The 23,145-nt window shown below is 49.0% G+C and overlaps 1 pseudogene and 3 gene segments (V, D, J or C); all 4 read left to right on the forward strand.

The window, feature by feature from the left end:
• The first annotated feature begins 629 nt into the window (after positions 1 to 629).
• On the forward strand, positions 630 to 1,253 carry LOC136322619 (T cell receptor beta variable 4-2-like). The segment is given in 2 exon segments: positions 630 to 686; positions 799 to 1,253. Coding segments are annotated over 2 exon segments (504 nt in total).
• Positions 1,254 to 7,619: 6,366 nt separating this feature from the next.
• On the forward strand, positions 7,620 to 8,222 carry LOC136323446 (guanine nucleotide-binding protein G(I)/G(S)/G(O) subunit gamma-10 pseudogene; annotated as a pseudogene).
• Positions 8,223 to 10,383: 2,161 nt separating this feature from the next.
• On the forward strand, positions 10,384 to 10,953 carry LOC136322620 (T cell receptor beta variable 6-6-like). The segment is given in 3 exon segments: positions 10,384 to 10,432; positions 10,536 to 10,834; positions 10,933 to 10,953. Coding segments are annotated over 3 exon segments (369 nt in total).
• A 3,791-nt stretch (positions 10,954 to 14,744) lies between these two features.
• On the forward strand, positions 14,745 to 15,302 carry LOC136322621 (T cell receptor beta variable 6-1-like). The segment is given in 2 exon segments: positions 14,745 to 14,790; positions 14,917 to 15,302. Coding segments are annotated over 2 exon segments (432 nt in total).
• The last annotated feature ends 7,843 nt before the right edge of the window (positions 15,303 to 23,145 follow it).

The following is a 23,145-nucleotide window of genomic DNA, read 5'->3' on the forward strand; positions in this document are numbered from 1 at the left end:
GGCTTTGGGGTGCCACCCTTAGGTCGGTTGGGGGCGTCAGTGGTAGACATCCTGACGATATTAAACTAAAATCACTTTCAAATTGATTTCCTTATCCACTTGCTAGAAGCCCAGCCAAAGCCCTGGATGTGCAATCCAGGGGCAGAGCTGGTGTCCCGTGTGATCCCTCACTACCCTCCCCGGTGGCTGGCTCCTGGCGTTCGAGTAGTACATTTTAAATGAGGGGCAGCATTCCCTCCAGCCTTCTCCCCTCCGTGCAGTCGGGCACAGGGGCTCCAAGGAGCTTAGGCTCGGAGGGAAATGTCTTTTGAGGGATGTCCTGCCTGACAGAGCAGGGAAGGGGGGAGATCGCTTAGAGGGGCCCTGGGAGGGAGGGGGATAGAGAATCTGTATAATGAGGAAGGCAGCCAATAGCAAGCAAGCAGCTGTCTGAGGTATATTCTACCACAGTCCATTGAAATACACCTTCTATCAGAATCAACATGAGGCACCAAAGGGGAAGAAGGACGATCCCCTGGGGCCTGACAGTGACATCATAGGTAGAACCACCAACCAAGACCAAGGACACCAGAGCCCAGCACCCCCCTTCAGGACAGGATGTCCTAGTGAGATGGTGTCACTCAGTCCTGGCCCCACCATGGGCTGCAGGCTGCTCTGCTGTGTGGCTTTCTGTCTCCTGGGAGCAGGTGAGTGTCGGGTGCAAATGGGCTGCCCTTGGACTCCAAGCCATTCCCCTGTGGCTGCAGCAACACCCTTCCTTCTGGGCTTTGTCTGAATTTTGCCCCTTTTCCCCAACAGTCCGCATGGACTCTGGAGTTACTCAGAAACCAAAACACCTGGTAACGGGGATGAGGAGTAAGAAGTCTCTGGAGTGTGAACAACACCTGGGCCACAGTGCTATGTATTGGTACAAACAGAGCGCTCAGAAGCCACTGGAGCTCATGTTTACCTACAACTATAAGGAACTCGTTGACAACATGACTGTCCCGAGCCGCTTCACACCCAATAGCACAGACAGCTCTCAGTTACACCTGCACATGGACGCGCTGCAGCCGGAAGACTCCGCCGTGTACCTCTGTGCCAGCAGCAGAGACACAGCCGTGCAGAGTCGCCTCCTGCTGTGCAGAAATCCCCGGGGGCCAGCCAGGAAGCTGTGGGGAACCCAGGCTCGGTTCAGCATTTCCCGTGAGGCCCGAGACAGACATCTCAGACCAGAACACTGCCTGTCGCCTCACTGGCTGCGGCAATACTAAATTATCTGCCTTGGGCAAGCTGTCGCCTTGGGCAAAGATAAAACAGCTTCTGTTCATTCCTAATCATCAAAAATCCTTGGGGGAGTCCATCTGCAGTCCATCTCATGACCTCTTGTTTTCTCTCACAATATAAATCCAAAATCAACTAGAACTGTGTGTCTACCTCTAGTTTAAAAAAGAAAAACAGTGCAAATGGTAAAAATCATTCCTAATTTAAACACATCCCAGGATTTTTGTCTTCTTGCATCTTGGCCAAGGCAAAATCTCAGTTACTGCCTGAACACGCCACACGGGGGCACTATAGAGCTGACGCTCTCCAAAGGTTTCTGGGGCAGCGCATGGGGGCAGAGCTAGCTGCCTGGGACCCAGAGGGTTAAGGAATAGGCTTGCTTGTGCTTTTATCTACTAAAAGGCTCAATAGTGTACACACTAATTTGCAGGTGCTGTCCCAGCCGGGAGCCATGAATTCCTACTTTGCAGTGCTTAGGGAGGCTTTCTGAGCTCACAATGTTAAGTAAAGGGTGCAAAGTTGGGAGCAGGCAGCCTGCATGCCCTGGGCACAGAGACAGGGTCTGCATAAAGACAGGGCCGCCTACACCAGCCCCGTCCAGCCCCACAGGTCATGCAAGAGGCTTTGCAGGACAAAGCAGGGTACCTGCATCCGCTGAGACCCAGCAAAGGCAATGACATCAGAGCAGTGACATCACTACCTGCCCTCTAATCAGAGAAGAGTGCCCAGAATGTCAGCTCTCAGAGGACCAGAGTTCTAAGCAGGGAGACTCTGGCCCAGCTCTGCCCCACCCCGCCATGGACTCCAGGCTCCTCTGCTGTGTGGCCCTTTATCTCCTGGGAGCAGGTATGTGCTCGGCCCAGGTGGGGCATCTCTGGTGTAAGCCTGGCAGCGCCTGACTCCAAGGCCCCATCGGGCCCCTCCCCTGCTCCTTCTCTAGCTCCTGTCTCCCTCCCTCTCAGGCCCTGTGCATTCTGGAGTCACCCAAACTCCAAGACACCTGATAAAAACCAGAGGACAGAAGGTGACACTGAGATGTTCCTTTCTCTCTGGGCACCTCTCTGTGTACTGGTACCAGCAGGCCCGGAGCCAGGGACTCCAGTTCCTCATCGAGTATTACAACGGGGAGGAGAGAGAAAAAGGAAACTTCCCTGAGCGGTTCTTGGTGCAGCAGTTTCTTGGCAACTACAGCTCGGAGCTGATCATGAGCTCGCTGGGGCTGGGGGACTCGGCCGTGTATCTCTGCGCCAGCAGCCTTGACACAGCCCCGCGGTGTCACCAGCGTGCTGTGCTCAAACTCCCCGGTGCAGCGCGAGCAACCTCAGAGCTGCTGGGTTGTCTGTGAGAACCTGGGGGTAGTGGGGGGACTCAGAGCGACGTGGGGCCCCGGGGAGTGCAGTCTCGGCTCTTCCGGGACAACAGAGGACAGGAAGGTGTGCTCAGAGGCCGATGCTCCCCCCTCACGTTCACTGGTCACCTTCCCCGCCTGCCGCTCTGGTGGACAGGGCAGAGGAAGGGCTGGATACCTGGCGCCTCTTATTTTGGAGTGGGGGCAGTTCATTTGAGGATCAAAATTATTAGTTAAATGTATACTCGAGAGCCTGACCAGGTGGTGGTGCAGTGGATAGAGCATCAGACTGGGATGCAGAGCACCCAGGTTTGAGACCCCGAGGTCGCCAGCTTGAGCGCGAGCTCATCTGATTTGAGCAAAAGCCCACCAGCTTGAACCCAAGGTCACTGGCTCCAGCAAGGGGCTAATCGGTCTGCTGAAGGCCTGCGGTCAAGGCTCATATGAGAAAGCAATCAATGAACAACTAAGGTGTTGCAACATGCAATGAAAAAACTAATGATTGATGCATCTCATCTCTCTCCGTTCCTGTCTGTCTGTCCCTCTCTCTGACTCACTCTCTGTCTCTGTAAAAAAAAAAAAAAAAAGTTAAATGTATACTCGAGAAAACAGAATCACAGAATATAATCATTTGCTTTATATAATTTCGGGGGAAGAAATTGAGATTCAGGGAAAGTCTAGGGAAGAAAATATGATCCAAGATGATTGAAAACAGAGATAGAACTGCAAGAGGTGGTTATTTGTAACACTGTCACTCTTCTCCCCTCTTCCAAAGTCTCCACACCCGGGAGGTATAGAGCAAGGCCTTAGAGCGCGGCCACCCCGGGGGCGGTGCCAGGAGAGGCCATCACCACACGATGTTGTGAGAACCCGCGGTTGGTTCTGACTTCTTCCCTCTTGACTACTTATCCCAATTGTGCCTTCTTGGGGGACAGTCAAGTACCCCCTCAAACTCAGAGGAAGGCATGCCCCCCTGACTATAAACAGGCAGTGGTGCTCCACCTCCCCCCCAAATAAGCATCACTGCCCAAGTTCAGTGACCTTCAGAGCAGCGCATCTAGGCAGCCTCAGGGTGAGCCTCGGTCTCTGACCCTCAGCTCTGCGCAGCACTTCCTGACACAGGGATGGCGGATGGCTTTCACATCCTCTGCATCCGTGCCTGCTCCTCACGTGGCCCGGAGGCCCTCCCTTCTCCCCGCACAGCGCGGAGACTGCTCACCTTGCGAGGACGGGCTCAGCCAGGCCTTCTCAGTTGCCTCTGACCCTGACCCTTCACAGAACTAAACACTGACTCCTCTGCTCTGGCAGCTGTAACAAAATGCCACCCACAGGGCTTCTTCCACAGCAGACGTTCATTTCCCCACGGCTGGAGGCTGGACCCCCGAGAGGAAGGGGCTAGGGCTGGTTTCTGGGGAAGGCTCCAGTCCTGGTTTGCAGATGGCCGATGGCCCCCTGCGTGCTCATATTGTCTTTCCTTTGTGCTTGGACCGACAGACAGAAAGCTCTCTGGGGTCTCCCCCTCTGATGAGAAGGCCACCCGTCCTAACAGATTAGGGTCCCCACCTTATCTCCTCACTTATTTTAACCTCCCTAAAGGCTCTGTCTCCAGGTGCATGCACATCGGGGGTTAGGACTTCACCATATAAATTGGGGGGGGCATAATTCCCTTCGAAGAAACAACATTCCCCCCTTCCTTTACTTTCATAGGAAAAACTAAGTTACGATTAATGCACTTTGATACTCGTGAAATGAATAAATGAATGCCCACTTCTAGAGAGCCATGGAATGTTATTAGTCACTCCACTATTTTCCTTCCCTAGGTCCCCTCCTATCTGAAATGCAGCAGGGAGTCCCTGGGGGGCACACGGGGCTTTCTGCAAACTGTGTGGTATTCTGAGCAGCTGTGTCCTCAGAGCCAGGCCAGATCACCAGGCTATAAAGTGCCCCGGCTGAATCCAAGTGAAATGGGCCCTGTTCTGCCTGGGACAGAGAAAACTATGTCACAGTGGCATTTACCCAGTCCCTGAGCCTGTACAAAATTCTCCCTCACACTCCACCAACCACGTCATTAGAGACATCACCAGTCAACATTGAAGGTGTTTCTTCTACACGAACCTGAACAGCAGATTTAAAAATTGCTGTGCTCAGTAATAGAACTTTGGCCTTCTTGCCACTTAATGTGTGTGTGTGTGTGTGTGTGTGCACCTGCGCGCGTGTGCGCAAGCGCACACGCATGTGTCTTCTCGTAGAGACACGCCCAGTTGAAGTAGTTTCTCTCCTGTGGGCATGTATTAAAGTCATCCTGCCAGTGAGCAGAGCATCTGGGTAATGACAGCAGAGGTCAGCCCAACTGGGTCCACCTTTAACTAGAGCTCGCAGGGTGTGTATCTCAAGACTGTATAATCTCAGAAACAAATAGGTAAAATGTACAAGCCCTCTTTATGAAAATGCACTATTTAAAGGGTGGTGATACTTAAATACAGATTGGGAGCTACGCGGATCTGACACAGGAGGGGCTGTGGACTGCAGTGGTCCAGGCTGGGTCCATGTGGGACCAGCAGACTGTGTATCTTAATGGCCAATGTTATTCTGGCTCATCTCTCCCTTCTTAGCATAGTGATGGCGATTACTTCATCCAGTATTCATTAGTCGAAATGTTGTTTCATATATTCTTATCCTCCAAAACAAAGGGCGATAATTGAAAATCAATCCTGAATCAGCCAGGCTGGGATAAAAGCAGAGTCAGTGAGTGTGAGGGTGGGGTGGGGGCCCGCAGGGGTGATGGGTGGGGCCAATTTGTTCTCCTAATATAGACAGCTGTGAATCCAGGAGACTGTGGGTAGCCCACCACTGGGAGGCACTGTGGACTGTCAGTTCTGCAAGCAACCCTGAGAGGGCTGAGGGGGTGGCCTAGGCAAGCACAGCCTAAGGGAACTCTGGGCTTCCTGTTTGCATGGGGGAAGCAGTTTGAGGCCACTGAGTGGGTCCTGGGAACATATGTGGAGCTCAAATGGACTCCTCACTGCCAGGAACTGGACATGTGCCGTGATCCTCAGTATGTGCCTAGGAGGCAGGCTCCCTGAGCCCACAGGGGCCTTGGGGGTGGTGTAGGGCTTGGGATGGCAAGGGCTGCATAATTAGTGTCAGGCTGGGGCAGGCAGAGGAGAATAAGGTACACTGTGAACATATGGGGACAGTGCTCAACCTGCAGCCACCCCTGCAGGGGGCTGTGCAGGACAGGGGGACAGTGAGCCCAGAGGCAGCCTACATGGAGATCTCCATCAGAGCAGTGACGTCACAGGCATCTGCTCCTATCAGGGAGCTGGGAGGTCCAGCATTTCAGACCGCTCACCCCAGGACACCCCGCCCCGAGCTAGGAGTCATCTCGGGATACTGCCATGGGCCCCAGGCTCCTCTGCTGGGTGGCCCTTTGTCTCCTGGGAGCAGGTGAGCCCCGGACACCCTGTCTAAGCCTCTGATAGGCGTCCGCCATCCCTGAGACACGAGCCTGCCGGTGGTGGCTCCAGGGGGGGACTTCCCTGTCCTCAGCCCCCAGCCTCTGTCTGTCTCCTCCCAACAGGCCCAGTGGACTCTGCAGTCACCCAGAGCCCCAAACACCTGATCAAAGCAAGGAACCAGTCAGCGACCCTGCACTGTTCCTTAATCTCTGGCCATCACTCTGTGTTCTGGTACCAGCATGCCCGGGGCCAGGGCCCCCAGTTCCTCGTCCAGTACTACAATGAGGAGGAGAGTGCAAAGGGAAACTTCCCTGAGCGGTTCTCCGTGCACCAGTTTCTTCGTAAAGACAGCTCGAACCTGAGCATGAGCTCCCTGGAGCTGACGGACTCGGCCGTGTATCTCTGCGCCAGCAGCCCTGACACAGCCCTGAACGACTGACAGCCCCCTGTACAAAAACGCGCCCGCCCCGGCGCAGGAAGTGACTGTGAGGGTGGCAGCCAGCCAGACAGGTGCAGGCGGGCACAGCCGACTGCCTTTCTCCCTGGCGCTCTTCCTGCTGCTGAGAGATGTGCTAGGTTTTTAGCACTCACAGAAATCATGCCACACATAGGTCGTTATTTTACCCATTTAGATATCTGATGGGAAATAAGGTTCTCGGGTCTCGTGTGCCGTAACTGGTGGAGCAAGAAAGCACAGAAGTCTGTTCCTCAACTCCTGGGGTTGCTGCCTCCACCCCCAGCCTTGTCCCCACATCTGGCTTCCCTTTTCCAGGTCCAGGTGAGCGGGCCAGATAGCACCACGCAGCACCTGTGATGGTCACAACCTCTTCCCAGACAGCTTTGAGGAGCATTTGGCTTCAAGGCAATGGATACCCACTGACCCTTCATTGTGACGACAGAGAAAGGCACTATTTTCTGCACGGTAGCCATCACCTGGACCCGGGCCACGTGCTATCTTTGACGGAGGCTGTGGGGGCAGAAGGCTTCCCAGATGTATCTTCCCAGCTGCTGGGTAGAAGGAATGGAACACTTGCCAAGAGAAGGCAGTCTCCTGCACGCAGACACAATCCCCTCGAGGGAAGTGAACACGAGTATTATTACTCCTTCGTTCCTTTTGCTCAATCATTTCTGCTCCCATATTTTGCACAGAGTATTATGTCACATAAACACAGAAAATAAAAATAAGTCTGTTTGGATCCTTCGAGAGTTTTAAGGTCTAAGTTGTCAAGTCTCCCGAGTTAAAGTTAACCTCATCTGAAAACACCCTCGCAGGGACACCCAGAATGATGTTCGAACAGATTACCTGCACACGCCACGGCTCAGTCCAGTGGACACACTAAACGGACCAACACACCATCTTCCAGGGCTGTACAGAGGTGCAATGAGGTTGAAATAGGACATAATGGAAATCTAGGTATCTGGATTCCCTTTGTTAATCTCTGATAGGAACTGTTGAGGGGGAGGCTACGTGCAGAGGTAGATATGGACACACTTTGCCTTGAAACCCAGCTATGAAATGATCATCAAAAGGTCTTTCTAGAAGTGCAGCATCACCGCCATGTCTTCCGGGGCCAGCGTGAACACCCTGCAGCGCCTGGTGGAGCAGCTCAAGCTGGAGGCCGGCGTGGAGAGGATCAAGGTCTCCCAGGCGGCCGCAGAGCTGCAGCAGTACTGCATGCAGAACGCCTGCAAGGATGCCCTGCTGGTCGGCGTCCCGGCGGGCAGCCACCCCTTCCGGGAGCCCAGATCCTGTGCTTTACTCTGAGGACTGGAAAGAAGTTCTCTGAGGAATGCCTTCAGGCACGAAGTGATGACTGACTGACGGCCTCCAACTCTCAAGCAAACGTTTTACTTTAACCAAATGACTTCTAGGTGTTTCAGACCTTTCCTTGGCCTGGTCCTTTAGCCAACATTCTACAGAAATTAATGAGTTTCAACTCAAATAAGGAAACTGAGTGAAGGAGTAGACTTTTAAATAATAATGGCCTGGTTTATTTGGCGAAGTGCTTTATACTTAAGACAAAAATCTTAGCACCGAATACACAAAAATGCACCTCTCTCATAAGTGAATTACTAGTGTTTCTACATTTGGAATATTGTGTATGTTTTATTTACTGGATGTTTACATTTTGGGAAGGAAAACGTTTTTGCTATTAAAAAATTGAGTATTTGTAACTTTTTTTTTCTAAGATTTTTATACCATAACAAACTTTGGTCTTTTCTCATGAATTTATAATTTCTAAATGAAGGTAAAGCAGTGTAAAATTGGGTGAAGAATAGGCTTTGTTAATCAAATGATGCCTTGATTTTTGTGAGAAGATTGTTTTATTTTTAACACTAAAAATGGGAGCTGATTCTTAGCAAACTGGTTTGGAAAGATTAATGTGTCCTGTGTTAGATCTGCCCATTCTGTGTATGAAGCAGATCTGATCTCTATCTGCCTCAGGTCCTCTCCTCTATACTTGTGGTTGTACTTAAAAAATACTACATTATTTCATGTCTTTAAAACATGTTTAAAATGTAACTTAAAAACTTTGTGAATGAGTAAAGACAAAGTAATATGAGAATCTTACAACCTAAAAGAATTCTTAATGTCATAGGTATTTTACTTTGATAATATGTCTTTGATTTAATTTGAGATACTTTTAAAAGGACACTTTGTGTTTGTAACAATCTATGAAGAGCTTGGAAATAAAATTTCTGCTTAATTCATCATTTCTATAACAGTAAAAAAAAAAAAGTCTTTCTAGCTGGCAAAGCTATTTCTATACAACGAATTTACTTATTTTTCACTCATTTCTTTTCTCCCGCACCCATTCATTTAATTTCTTTGTAATGATATTCTGACAAAAGTCCACCATTTCCAAGGAAATGGTGTTCAGTTCCCATCAAATACACACACAGAGCCTGAGTGACCCTCCCACATTGTGTGCGGGGCTGAGCAGACCACGGGCACTAGAGACGTCACCAGTGGGAACATCTTACATTGGGAAAAGGGTCCCCCCCTTTACCTTGGTCTCAGGTGTCCAAATTATAACACAGGACCCTTGAGCTAGAAAGTCCCCCTTCAGTTTGGGCTTTGCCTGGGCACCAGTGTCCTAGGCTTTGTGCCCTCTGTGTCCAGGACCAGAGAAGTCCCGGGCACAGACATGAAACCCACGTGTGGGCTGGCCAGGCCCCAGGTCATGGCTTGTCACTGCGGTTCCAACATCAGGCGCCTCCTCCAAGTCTGACTTTAGACTCTGTGTCCTTCTCTCCCAGGCCCCGAGAGGTCGAGTCACCCAGCCCCTGACATGTGAAAACCAGCCCCTCGGGAGGCCATCGCAGATCTGAAATTCAGAATCACGTACTTGAAGCCGGCTGCACCATTTGCAGGGATCGTGGTTCAACTCGAGACCCGATGGTCCTGACCACAGATCACTGAAGCAGGGAAGGGGTCCTCCTAAGCGCGGGGCTGTGTGCAGGTTCACTACAGGTGGTCTAAGAGCCACGATACTTATGTAATTAGTGCAGCAATTCTTCACAAGGAGATAGTCTCCATGAAATGACGCCTCAAATGAAAACAGAGCATTGTTTACTCCCTCACCCTGGAGCCAGGCACCTCTGCCCGTGTCCCTCACACAGCATGATCCTCGGTCACCGGAGGCCACCTGCTGAGCTGGGAAGCCACAAAGAAAGGTCACACGGGTGTGAGCCGGGTCGGTGGCCACCGTCTCACCCCAAACACGGGAGCCAGTGTTCTGGCTCATTTGATAAGAAATGTAGCAAAACTATTCCTCAGATATAAATAATCCTGTGCCTGAGGTCTGGCCACCAGAGGCCAGGAGAACACTGTGGGTGGATGGACGTGGACGGGATGATGGACACGTAGACACAGTAGCCAAGGTGCTTGAGGGACTATTTGGGACCCATGAGTCAGAAAAAAAAGGCATCAGAAATCCATCAGGATTTTCTCTCAGATTCAAAAGTACAGAAAGATGCAGATACACAAACACCGGAGTATTATTAGTGAAGATCTATAATGACAGGAATAAAATAGACCTAAAGTTACACACCATTTACAAAAAGGTTCAGGATGACTTGTAACACTGTGTCACCACAGCTCCAAGCATTCTTCTCACTCTGAACTGTCCACTTGTACGCTGACTTTTGATTTGACCCTCTGGGGGGAGGGGTGTGGCTCCCTCCTGGTGACAAGTCAGCTCTGGGGTTGAGGCAGCGAGAGTGACATGTCAGAATGACTTCCTGGAGAGCCCTGTTCCCTTCTGTCAGCACGCAGCCCCAGAGGCACACTCCACCTGCCCAGCCCCGGCCATGAGTGGTGGCCTCCTGTGCTGTGTGGCCTTGGGTCTCCTTCAGGCAGGTGAGTCTGGGGCTGTGTCCCCTCCACTGACAACCATGTCAGGGTCCCAGCACCCAGCTTTGCCGTGGAGGCTGCAGCATTTGTTTGCTTTTCTCCTCCTCAGGTCTGGTGACCACTGGCATCACTCAGACCCCTAAAACCCAGATTATGAAATCAGGACATAAAGTGATATTGACATGTGCCCAGGACATGAACCACAACTACATGTACTGGTATCGCCAAGACCGGGGCCATGGGCTGGTACTGATCTATAACTCAGTCGGTGTTGGGATCATCAACAAAGGAGATGTCCCTGATGGCTACACTGTCAACAGATCAAAGGCAGAGGACTTCTCCCTCACGCTGGAGTCTGCTACCCCCTCCCAGACATCTGTGTACTTCTGCGCCAGCAGTGACTCCACAGTGCCACACGGCTGCCTCCTCTTTGCACAAAAAGGCAGGAGAGGCCCAGTATCCCGAGACGGAGCCCTGTGCAAACCCCTACTCCCTGGGGATCCCAGTGTACCGTGTCTGCAGGGTGAACCTTGGTGTGAGCGGAGATCTACCTCCAGGGCAGTGTCTGCATGGCCTGGACCGGGCCCAGAGCCTCAAGCACATTCATCTCCACTGTTGTCATCTGTGTGTCTGTCTGTCTGTCCTCTGCAGCTGCCCCAATGGCTGGGAAGGCGCTTTCCCAGCTCTAGCCTTCCTTGTCATCAGCATGAACCTGATGCCTCCAGGATGGGCCATTGTCGGTAAACCAGATCCATCCAGACCCCTGGTATATAATATTACACCCTAGTGTCTTAGGTCAATGGAGCTGAGCCTTCTTTCATAAAGAAGGTGTAAGAAATCTTGTCTTTAAATGCATGGTGACTCCGAAGGACATGGGGCTTTGCTACGGGCCATGGAGACATAACACTACCTGGCGGTTCATGAACAGAGAGAGGACAGTGGGTCGTGACCTGCCAACGAAAGAGGAGCTTCCCAGTCAGACCTTTTCCCAGAGCATCATTTTATCTTGTACCTCTGAATAGGTCAGTTGACAGAAACAGAGATGCTCGCAGGACATCCCGAATTCACCCTCTGGCATCTTTTATTGATGGTGCTAGTGACATGTCCTCGTGAAATGCCCGGCAGACGGGAGTGACCGGTGAGTGAGATGCAGAGGGTGAGACCTCACATCCAGACGGGCCGGGAGTCCAGAGTGACAGCCGAGCACTGATTTTGTTGGAAGAGGAGCTTGTACCTACTTAGATTAGTCATCCAAGTGGGCTGTAGTGTACACCACCTGTCGCAGAGGGTGGGGTGATCTACAGTGATGTCACCATGGAAACTGCACTGTGGAGACAAAGATGTCCCTCCTCCTCTGCACATGCTCTCAAGGATCCCGACCTGGTGATTTCTGTCCTGACCCTGCCATGGGCATCAGGCTCCTCTGCTGGGTGACCCTCTGTCTCCTGGGGACAGGTGAGTCCTCAGAAGTCCAAGCAGTTTCACTGTGTGTGTGTGTGTGACAATTACAACTATTTTTCCTCATTCTATCCCCAACTTCTGTCCCCACAGGTCACACAGACACTGAAGTCTCTCAGTCTCCCAGGCACAGAGTCAGAGAGAAGGGATGGGATGTGGTTCTCAGGTGTGATCCAATTTCTGGACACACTGTTCTTTACTGGTACCAACAGATGCTGGGACAGGGCCCAAAGTTTCTGATGTACTTCCAAGGCAAGGATCCCGTGGACACATCAGGGATGCCTAACACTCGGTTCTCTGCTCAGAGACCGGAGGGCACCTCCTCCAACCTGACTATCCAGCGTGCAGAGCCGGGGGACTCGGCCGTGTACCTCTGTGCCAGCAGTAACCACAGCGTGGCACCACCACCCCCGCCCTGCTCACAAACCTGCCTCTCTCCTTGCAGCTACAAGAGACCCTAAAGGGGCCCTTCTTCGCTCTCCACTCCCCAACAGAAAGAAGTCGATTTGGATGTCAGCTGTCTTTTTGGTAGAAAGAGATCACAAATGATCACCTGGAATGTTGTGGCTGAAAATGTTGGGGTCTAGGAGTCCCCAAGGCAGCTCAGCGCTGCAAGACACAGACTGTGTGTCCCGGACAGGAACAGTTTTCCATAGGACCGTGAGGCTGCTGTCCCCAACATAGCTTTCCTTCTGTGAAAGTCACCTTCCCCTCTGCAAGTGTGGGCAGCTCCGAGAAGGCTGTGAAGATTTCCTCTGGCGTATTCTTCCTCGATAGCCTCTTCTGTCACATCAGAAACTTTCCGCAACATCCATATTCTCCAACCTGGCTCCCTCTTTGAAGTCAAGGTCTTCACTGTGTTTGTTCACTGATACACCCAATGGTCATACAGTGAGACCTTGACCCTTCGTCTGCCTGGTCGGATCAACCCGCTTTATTTTGCTTTTGTTCCCCCACTGCGCCAGTCCTGAGCGCTACACTAACGCACATGCTCGCCATTCTCCGGTTTCATCTTGAGTCCATGAGGCAATCTGATTTCTGAAGACAGTGCGTTACTTGGCGTCCTAACCTTAACTTCCTTGAATTCTTTAGCTCAAGACGACGAGATATTTTCTTGACAATGATACCTTATTTCTTTTTATTTATTTGCTGAGTTGTGTTGTTATGTATTATTTGTTATAAGTAACTACACTCCTGTTTGTGGGTACAGCTGCAGATACCTGTGACATCTAAAGCCCTGGTCAGAGGGGATGGGATTATGGATCATGGGTTTCCGGGTGTCCTCAGGGATAACTCAATGCTCCAAGACTGGGACTGATGTCATAGACTCGGCCATGATACAGGTGCCCCGGGCCTTGCACAGCTGGTAAGTGGAACAACTGTCCCTCCAAATCCACTCAAAAATTGTGGTGGCTCAGGACACCAAGTTTATTTCCCCAGAGGATGAGCATCCTTGGAAGGGAGTTTTCCTGGTCTTATCTTAATTGTGGCACCGGCAAAGCACTCCATGCTCTGGTGCCCGTGTCTCCTGGGAGTGAGGACAGCCGGGACCCAGAAGGGAATTTCCTGTCTCTAGTATGTCACCCAGGGGCTTCCTTCCCAGACCTTGTCTCCCATTGCTGCCCCCTTCCCACCCATGATCCTAGCAGATTCCACTTCTTTATGACTCTATTTTGCACCAAGGTTTTCTTCTCTCCCAGGACACCTCTGTTTTTCCCAAAATCACTCCTCCCTTCCCTGATGCTCAAATCAGCAGGTGCACATGGTAAAAGTCACTCATTTAGGGTACACTGTCCTTTCTGATCTCAGCTCCAGGCATCCATATGTATTTGTCCCCCATCTTGAAGGTCACCTCATTATCTTCCCAGCCCTTTGCTGATCTATATTTTGGAGATAACATTGATTGTCTTTTTTCTTTTTTTCACTTTGCTTTTTTTTTTTTTTTTTTTAGTAATGGAGAGGAAAGAGACTCATCATGCTTCAACTTGTGTTTTCCTTCCTGTTTTAGACGAAACACTATTTTCTCCCATCCCCCATCTCTCCCTTTCAGAGACAGTGTACGAGAAGCTGACCCCAGTCTAGAGGAGCCGGATAATGCAGCTGTAGTTACGTAGAACAAGGGGGCGATATTAAGCATGATAACTCAAAGGAACAGAGTCAGGGTTAGAATCAGTGTTGGCATGAGGGCTTAAGGACGCTGAGCGTACAATGAACAGAATACCATTTACAGAATATTCTCCCCGCTGACCATGCAGACACTACCCAGCATTCCCTGGGCCCTTGCAGTAGAAACAAGGATGAAACTCCGGTTGCTGGCCACCAGATGGCACTGTCATGCCACCGACATCTAAGGGATTCTGGGGAGAGAATCTGGGAGAATGGAAAAGGGTTAAGAAACACTTGGCAGGGATCCAACCTTAGACAGATGCTGAAGAAACTTTCAGTTGGTGCTGGGCTACCTAAGGTGGCGGAAGAGGTGGGCGGTCCCTCTGAAGGGTAAGGAAATCCGTGGTTGAAGGATCAGGCGGGGCAGCCTTGGTGGCAGGGGCAGGTGCAGACGGAGAGGCAGCAGTCTCAGAGGAACGTGGGAACCAGGGCTGGGGTGCTCTCTGAACTCAGCCTGTGGCAGCCACGCCTCTTCTCCCCGTGGGCCACGCTGAGCTCCGTCTCTGAGAGGGGCTGTTGATTCAGAGCCAAGTCAGAAGGCTCTTTGGGCCAGAAAGCATCTGCTGGGGTGGGGGCAAGGATATCCCAGGCAGACAGACCCGTCTGTCCACTGGAGAAGGGCCTCTGAAGCCCCTCTCAGTCCCGTGGGTCAGAGCGTTTAGCTGGGACAGCCCCATCTCGCCCTGACCCGGCCATGGGCCACAACCTCTTTTGCCTGATCCTCTGTCTCCTTGCGGCAGGTGAGCTCCACGTGCGGCTGGGGACCGCTGCCCTGGCTCTGCAGAGCCCCAGCTCCAAGCCCTCCCCCCACTTTAAAGAGCCAGTCACTCTTCCAGGCTGATCTTTACCTCCATCTGCCCCTTCAGCAGGCCCCACTGAGGCCACAGTCACCCAGACGCCAAGACACCACATTATACAAACAGGGAAGAAGATGACCCTGGAGTGTTCCCAGGATACGAACCACTATTCAATGTACTGGTATCGACAAGACCGGGAACAGGGCCTGAGGCTGATCTATTATTCAAGCACTGAAGGCAGCACAGCCAAAGGGGATGTTCCGGAAGGGTACAGCGTATCCCGATCCAAGAATAAGCATTTCCCCTTGACGCTGGACTCGGCCAGCACCAGCCAGACCTCAGTGTACTTCTGCGCCAGCGGCGACGACACAGCAGCGCACACCCACATCCTCTCTGCACAAAAAGGGCAGCCACAGCGTGAGGGACACTCCTTCCAGAGGCCCCTGTCTCATTAAGAGGAAACACTGCCCTTACTGTAGCTGTCACCAGACTCCCCAGAAAGGGGGTGTCAGTCTGAGGGACCTCAGTGAGTGTGTCCTCCATGTAAACTGAGGTCCAGCATCCTGGGCTGTGCCCATGTATGCATGTGTGTGGGGTGTGTGTGTGTGTGTGTGTGTGTGTAAATGCAAACAGCACTTACTATTATTCACTCAATTTGAAACATTCTGGTAACTGAGTGAAGCAGAGGCACAGTGGCATACAACATCAAATTTATATTTCATTGTCTTCTCCATGGAGGAGAACAAAGCTGGAAACAGCTTTAAAAGCCCCCGAGTGACCTGAGATCCTCCAAGTCCAACACTCTTACATACAGTTGCCCCGGGCATCAAAACCACTGAATACCAAGCAGGAATTCTCTGGAGGAAAAGCTTTCTCAATAATGGACTTATGTAAGACACCAGGAAGCAAACCACTCAGGGGACATGCTGGTAGATGCATCAGAGAACAGCATTAGACCCAGAGATGGCCAACTGCGGAACTGTCAAAGGGAGGCTCCAAAACAAGTCTCGACCCGTGGTCCCAGCGCAGCACTTTGAGACTTCGGAGGTTATAGAGGGTAACGGGAGAAAGAACCCAATTCTCAACATCCCTTTGGCTTAGATTAAAATCCACGAGCTCCTTCAAAGTTTTTTTTGTAAAAATTTACAAAATGATACTGGGTGATAATGTTATTCTCTTCCAGCCCCTGTCCTTGTACAGGTGGAATCCTGCACCCCAAATCAAGGCTCCTTAGCTTGGGACCCACTAACTCTAATACTGTAAGGTGCATAGTTGGGTTTCCTGGGAGGTACAAACCCCCCGAGCCCCGGCTGTGCCCACAAACTCCCTTTTGCGTCGGCAAGGCAGGGTGCTGGCTCTCTCAGAACCGGATCCCAGGGACAAGAGCCAGCTGTTTGTTTGGCAAAAGCTCCATTCACCGACTGGCCAGTCTGTTGAAAGTCTATTTGGAAGACAAAATGCTGAAACCGATGGATGGCCCAGTTGTCAAATTATGGCTTCATGGGATGATCTCACCAGCCTTTGAGAATTTGTTGTTGTTGTTGAAGTGTTTGCTTGGCTACAGCTCTCCCTCAACCGCCGATCTGATCCTCAGCTGTTTCTTGGCAAACTTGTCAGTGTGGCTGATTTTGAAGCCAAATGTGGGTGCTGTGTATTTCAGTCACCGAGCACTTCTCACCTTCTCAGTATTTTATGTATGTGAGTGCTCCTGCCTCCTCTGGTTTGCGTAGGATCCGTTTCTAAGTTGGACTATACGGAACACACACACGACATTGTATAGGACTTCCGTCTTTTATGCAACTTGTTTATTTGTGTTTTAGTAAGACTGTCTTAAGGTATAATTAATAGTGCACCTGAATTAATACATGTACAGCGTGGGAGAGTTTGACAAGTGCATACTCCATAGTCTCCCATGACCCATATCAGATCAAGAACAGTTGTATCACCCACGAGAATCTCCCAACACTCCTTCTCAGTGGATTTATTTCCCGGGGCTGACCGTTCTACTGATCTTTATCACCATCATTTTGTCTATTCTTGAACCTCATATACATGGAGCCACATAGCAAATACTTCTGTTTGATTGATGTTTTTCTCAAAAATTAACATGTTTTAAATGTACTCATGCTACATCCATCACTGGCTTATTCTCGCTCTCACTGGGCAGTATTCCACTGTGTACCACATGCATCTGTTCAGTCTCTTACAGGTGGGTACCTGGATGGCCCTTGTCTTCAGCTGGGAACTTCCATTGCTTTTGTCTCCTGAGATGCCTGAGAATTACCTAGTGTGGGCTCTGTCACTGGATCCCAAGCCTCCCTGCAGGGCTGCAGCTCCCCATCTGCCCACCGGCTTTCTCAACTGAAGGGTCGCTGCCTTCCTTCTCCATTGGCACCTAATCACTGCCAACGATCAGGAGCAGGATGTCAAGCACTGGGACTCAAAGGTGATGGAGAAGGAAACACAATGACTTCTCTGTTAGGTAAGGGGCTTCCAAGGCATGAACACCCCTTGGCTAACATAGAGGCCATGTGCCTGAGACCCTGGCTATACTAGGAACGTCCCCTTCTGTGTATCAGTGGGCAATGCTAAAAGCATGGAGCTGAGGGTGTCCTGACCCCCACTCCCACACCCTGGCTGTGCTGCAGGACAATGTGCCCTCCCTTCTTTGGGGTTAGCAATGGCAGAGGCTCCACCGATGGAGAGCAACCATGCATTGGTCCTTGAAGAGCTGCGGGCATCTTCCTGGGTAGAAAGAACCGCATTATCTAGGATGATACAGGAATAGCCCAAAGGCCCAATTTTGCCTGAACGATTCAGATCATTCCCTGAACGCCTAATGTGGCTTCCTCTCCTTAGGCAGCAAAGACCAAAAATAGCTTCCTTATTTCAAAGTGTCGAACCCTAAAAAGACGGGCATGAGAACATCTACCCGACAGATGACAGCAGCTCTCCCTGCTCACTTGTGAAAACCTTATTTGGGAAAGCTGTGACCTGTTCATAAACCCTGGGACAATGTCACCATCAACACTGTAAGACCACGGCTACCTGACTCAGAACAAAAGCAGAGCATTTCAGAGCCTGTGGAAATGGAGCTGGTTTCTACTGAGTGTGAAAATGCAGGCACTAGAGGGAGCTCACTTATCTTTCTTGTCAAACGGGACTATTCTAAGCTGGAGCTGGTGCAAGAGGCCTGAGCCTCTACCCTCTCTGCAGCTTGAGGACACTATTTATTTTAGAAGTACCTTAGGAACACAGGAGGCATCAGGATCAGGAATTGAGGACAAAAGTCAGTGTATAGATGAATGAAGTCCTCAAGGGGAATTGCTTTTTGTTTTTTCCCTCCCAAGTTAATAGAAGAACCCAAACCACTTCGATCAGTGCCTACGGCTTTGAACGGTAAATTCAAGCTGCTTTCAGGGCAAAGAGGTGACAATTCTCCCATGCGGCCCGCTCACTGCTGCCCAGAGCATGGGCAGGGCCAGGCAAACGCAGGAATGAGGCCAGAAATAGGGGAGTTCACAGAGAAGATGACAATGTCAGCACTTTAGACCTCAACGTTGAGGTGCTGTGGAATCCAGGTGGCAAAGCCCAGCTGACAACATGAAAAGAACGAGGGACGGGAGCAGACTGGCCAGAGAGGGAGAGTGGGACCCGGGGGACAGAACACGGGCACCGGAAATCGGAGGGGTGAGAACCCAGCAGTCCACCAGGGTCCATGTATATTTAAATCCACGTTCAAAACACTCTTCTTCACTCATTCTGTGTCTCACAACTTTTCATCTTTTAACATTTCTCATTGTGAGTGACAATTTATTTTTCTTTGTTAACAGTACTGAGCTGAACGGTGCATCTCAGAAATGCTGGCATCTTAGATATAATTCATTCGTTAGTGTCAGGCTCTGTGATGTCACTGTGGAAACTGCCTTGTGCGGACAAAGGACGTCCCCTCCTCCTCTGCACATGCTCACAAGGACCCCGACCTGGTGAACCTCTCGTTTCTGTCCTGACTCTGCCACAGGCATCAGGCTCCTCTGCTGAGTGACCCTTTGTCTCCTGGACACAGGTGAGTCCTCAGAAGTCCAAGCAGTTTCAGTGTGCGTGTGTGTGTGTGTGTGTGTGTGTGAATTATAATTGTTATTCCTTATTCTATCCCCAACTTCTGTCTCCACAGGTCACACAGACACTGGAGCCTCCCAGGCACATTGTCACAGAGAGAGGACAGAATGTGGCTCTCAGGTGTGATCCAATTTCTGGACACACTGTCTTTTACTGGTACCAACAGACGTTGGGGCAAGGCCTAAAGTTTCTGATGTATGTACTTCCAAGGCAAGGAAGCTGTGGACACATCGGGGATGCCGAAGACTCGATTCTCTGCTCAGAGACCGCAGGGCTCCTCCTCCACCCTGACTATCCAGCATGCAGAGCGGGGACTCGACCGAGTACCTCTGTGCCAGCAGTAGCCACAGCGCAGCGCCACCCTCCCTGCTCACAAACCTCATGTGCTCACCTTTCCTCTTAGTTCCCAGGATGCTGAACAAAGAGTGTCCCTTCCTCCCTTCTCAAGGGGACTAAGTGCATTTAGTACGTTTTTTCTCTTTTACTGATGGAGGGAGGTTAGGAAATAACCTTGAAACACCAGAACAGGTCATGTTGGGGAATAATAATTCTGGCTTGTGGATTTCTGGGATTCCTCTGAACAGGTCAGGATTCTATCATGGAGACCGAGCTCCAGAGCTTAGTCCCACGTGTAGTGAACTCCCCTCTAGTAAAGTATCAAGTTTCAGCACATTTATAATAAACTCCCAGCACACAGTGTCACTGATTCACACTGCATCCTGCCCCAGTGAGAGCCCGCCAGTACAGGACACTGGTAAGACCACAGGCTGCCACCAGTCTTACAAATAAACAAGTTAGAATCCTAAGTTAGAATTGTCATCAAAATCAATCATCTGGGAGCAACAGTCACCCACAGTAATACATGTTAGTGTGTGTCCCGTATTGTTTTATTTATTTATTTTTGATGACCCTATAGTCTTTTTCTCTAGTCTATATTTCATAGAAATTTTAATTTAGCTTGGCTTAATAAACTACAACCCCACCTGAAAAGGTGTTAAAGGGAAGTGACTCAAAGAAGGTGTGAGTATCAGTCACAGGAGATGCCCCTTATCCTTAGGCACTCAATTCCAAGACCAGCAAGGGCTGCCTGAACCAGCTGATAGTATCAAACCATCTACATATAAGGTGTTTTTCCCCTATACATACATTCCTTTACACTGACAGGAAGCACTTAATGGGTTTTTTTTTTTTTTTGCACATATCTGAATTGGCAGTGTCGCTACTCTGTTCTTTGGGGACACTATTAAGGAAAATGAAGGGTAACCTGCACACAAGCACATCATGAAAGTCAGTCTGATAACTGACACAGCTACTAAATGACCAAGGGCTGGTTGTCTATACAGTGCGGAGACACCAGACAAAGGGATGGCTCACATCCGGGGTGGGACGGGTGGGACAACACGAGACCTCATCACACTACGCAGAATGGTGCATGATTTCTAAATCAGGAATTGTGTATTTCTGGAATTCACCATTTCCTATTTTGTGGACTAAAACATCTCATATTTTTAGGTAACTAAAACCATGGAAAGTGAACCTGCAGATAAGGGTGGAGTACCGTACATAAAGGTAAAATGCATCACAACAACAGCAAGACAGGGCACAGGTAAACGGGTAAATAACTCTCCATTGTGAGAGTTTCCTAACCTGTGTCAGGTGGTATACTAGCACCTGAAGGTAGCATGGGTTATAGCTGACATGCAAATGCACCACTAAAATAACAAACACCGGGTTATAGCAAACAAGCCAACAAAGAGAGCCAATGGCAACATTATAAATATGTCCAATTAACACACAAGAAGATGTTAAGGAAAAAAGAGCAAAGAACACATGGGATCAATATTAAACAACTAGCAAAACCACAGACACAAAGGAAACCAGATATTCACTTTAAATCTACATAATATAAATGCTCCAGTTAAAAAGCATAGATTGTAATACTGAATTACAAAAACCAAAAACAAAAACAACTGTATGCTACCTACCAGAAATGCTCCTTTCAACATAAAGGCGCAGAAGGTAAAAGTGAAAGAATGGAAAAGGTATACCAGGGCCAACACAAATCCAAATAAAGCTGGAGCTTCAATATGAACATCAGACAAAGGAAGTTTCAGAGCCAAGAATATCGTCTGAGATAACAAAGGTCATAATCTAACGGCAAAAGGGCTAACTGATCAAGAAGACATAGCAATCATAAGTATATAGGCATTCAAAACAAAAACAGAACTATAAAATACTGAAGCAAAAAATGGCAAAGAGAAATAGACAAATTCACTAGTCAGAGATTTCAACACCTGTCACTAATTGATTGAACAACTCAACAACAAAATAATAAAATTAGTGAGGCTATAGAAGACATAATAGAGTAGTTCACCCAGTAGGAGCAGAATATACATTCTTATAGAGTGAGTACACACGGACCACGTCCCAGGATGGACTACAGAATTTGGGCTTATCAGTAGCAATAAATTTAAAGAATGCAAGTTTTACAAAGCATGTTCTCTGACCTCAAAGGAACTAAATTAGAAATCAATAAGAGAAAGAGCTCTGGGAAAATTCCCAAATACTTGGAAATGAAATAACAATCTTCTAAAACCTCCTCGGGCAAAGAAACAAATCAAAAGGAAAATTACAAAGAGATTTTAACAGAACAAAGATGAAAATATAACATATCAAGAGTTGTAGGATGTGGTTAAAGCAGTTTGCAGAGAGAAACCTGAAAAATAGGGAATAATTCCTCATCCCGAGGCCAGCACGACTGTGATACTGAAATGAGACAAAGATATTACCAAAAAAAAAAAAAAAGAAGAAGAAGAAGAAGAAAAAAGAAAGAAAACATTCAGACCAATATCCCTCATGAACATGAACATGCTCTAATAATCCTGTTAGAATTCCAGTATATCAAATGCAACATCCAAAAAGGATAGTGCACTGTGACCAAGTGGGGTTTATCTCAGGAACATGTAGTCAGTTTAACATTCAAAAATACGTCAGTGTAGTTTAACATCTAAAACACTAAAAAACAGAAAAAACACATGATCATCTCTATAGATGCTCAAGAAACATTTGATGATATGATCCCTTATCTGTTCCTGATAAGAACTCTTGGTAAATTAAAATCACTTGGAAAAGTCCTTCCCCTAATCAAGGGCATTTATTAGGAAAACCTGTGGTCAATAGACGTTTTTGCAGGTAGACTATGGTAAGGTCAAGACACATATTGTAATCCCTAGATCAAACTTAAAAGTAGCACAAAGAGGGAGAATATTGTCACGTCAACAAACAATGCTCAAAAAACTATCCATGTGGAAAAATAATGAATTTCAATCCTTCTCTCATTCCTTAAACCGGAAGTGGGCAACCCCTGGCCTCTGCTTGTTCTTAAGGGCCCACAAGTCAGCCAATGATGTTTACAGTTTTATGTGGTTGAAAAAAATTTCAAAACAATATTTTGTGACATACAAAAATCATACGAAATTCAGATTTCTGTATCCATACACAAAGCTTATTGGAACACAGCCACGCCCACTCACGGTCACAGCATCACCAGCTGCTTTATCAACACAGTGGCCGAACTGAGTAGCTGCGACAGAAACCCCCAAATATTTATTTACCATTTGATCCTTCACCAAAAAGGTTTGCTGACTCTTGCCATGAAAAAAAATAAGTATAAGAGGTTGTCGGTTCAATTCTCCCCACCATTTTCATAATACATACATACATATATACATACATAAAATGAATATGAGATGAGTCAACGTTCTCGATGATCTATAAAATCTTCCGAAAGGAAGCATAGCAAATTATCTTCATGACCTTGGAGTCGGCAAAGCTTTCTTAGAGGACAAAAAAATATTCTTCTTTGAAAAGCACATTTTTAAAATACAAAAATTTAAATCATGTTTATCAAAAGATATTAAGGAAAAAATACACATCTATCTGAGAAAGGACATATATGCAAATAGAAATAATTACTGTAGAGGGTGACGTCATAGTAAGGGCAGCCTGGGAAATACCCTTGAGCTCTCTTCTGGAAATTTCAACAAATTGAACAGCCCTCAAGGAACCGCAGCTGGGCTCAACAGCGTGCCTGAAAGGTTTGAAGGTGGAATCAAACACATGTGGGAAGGGTTGAGAAGGGGCTGGAGGAGGAGAGGCACTCAGGGGGCTCCAGAGAGG

This window comes from Saccopteryx bilineata, chromosome 2 (genome assembly GCF_036850765.1).
Source record: "Saccopteryx bilineata isolate mSacBil1 chromosome 2, mSacBil1_pri_phased_curated, whole genome shotgun sequence".
Classification (NCBI taxonomy): Eukaryota; Metazoa; Chordata; class Mammalia; order Chiroptera; family Emballonuridae; genus Saccopteryx; species Saccopteryx bilineata.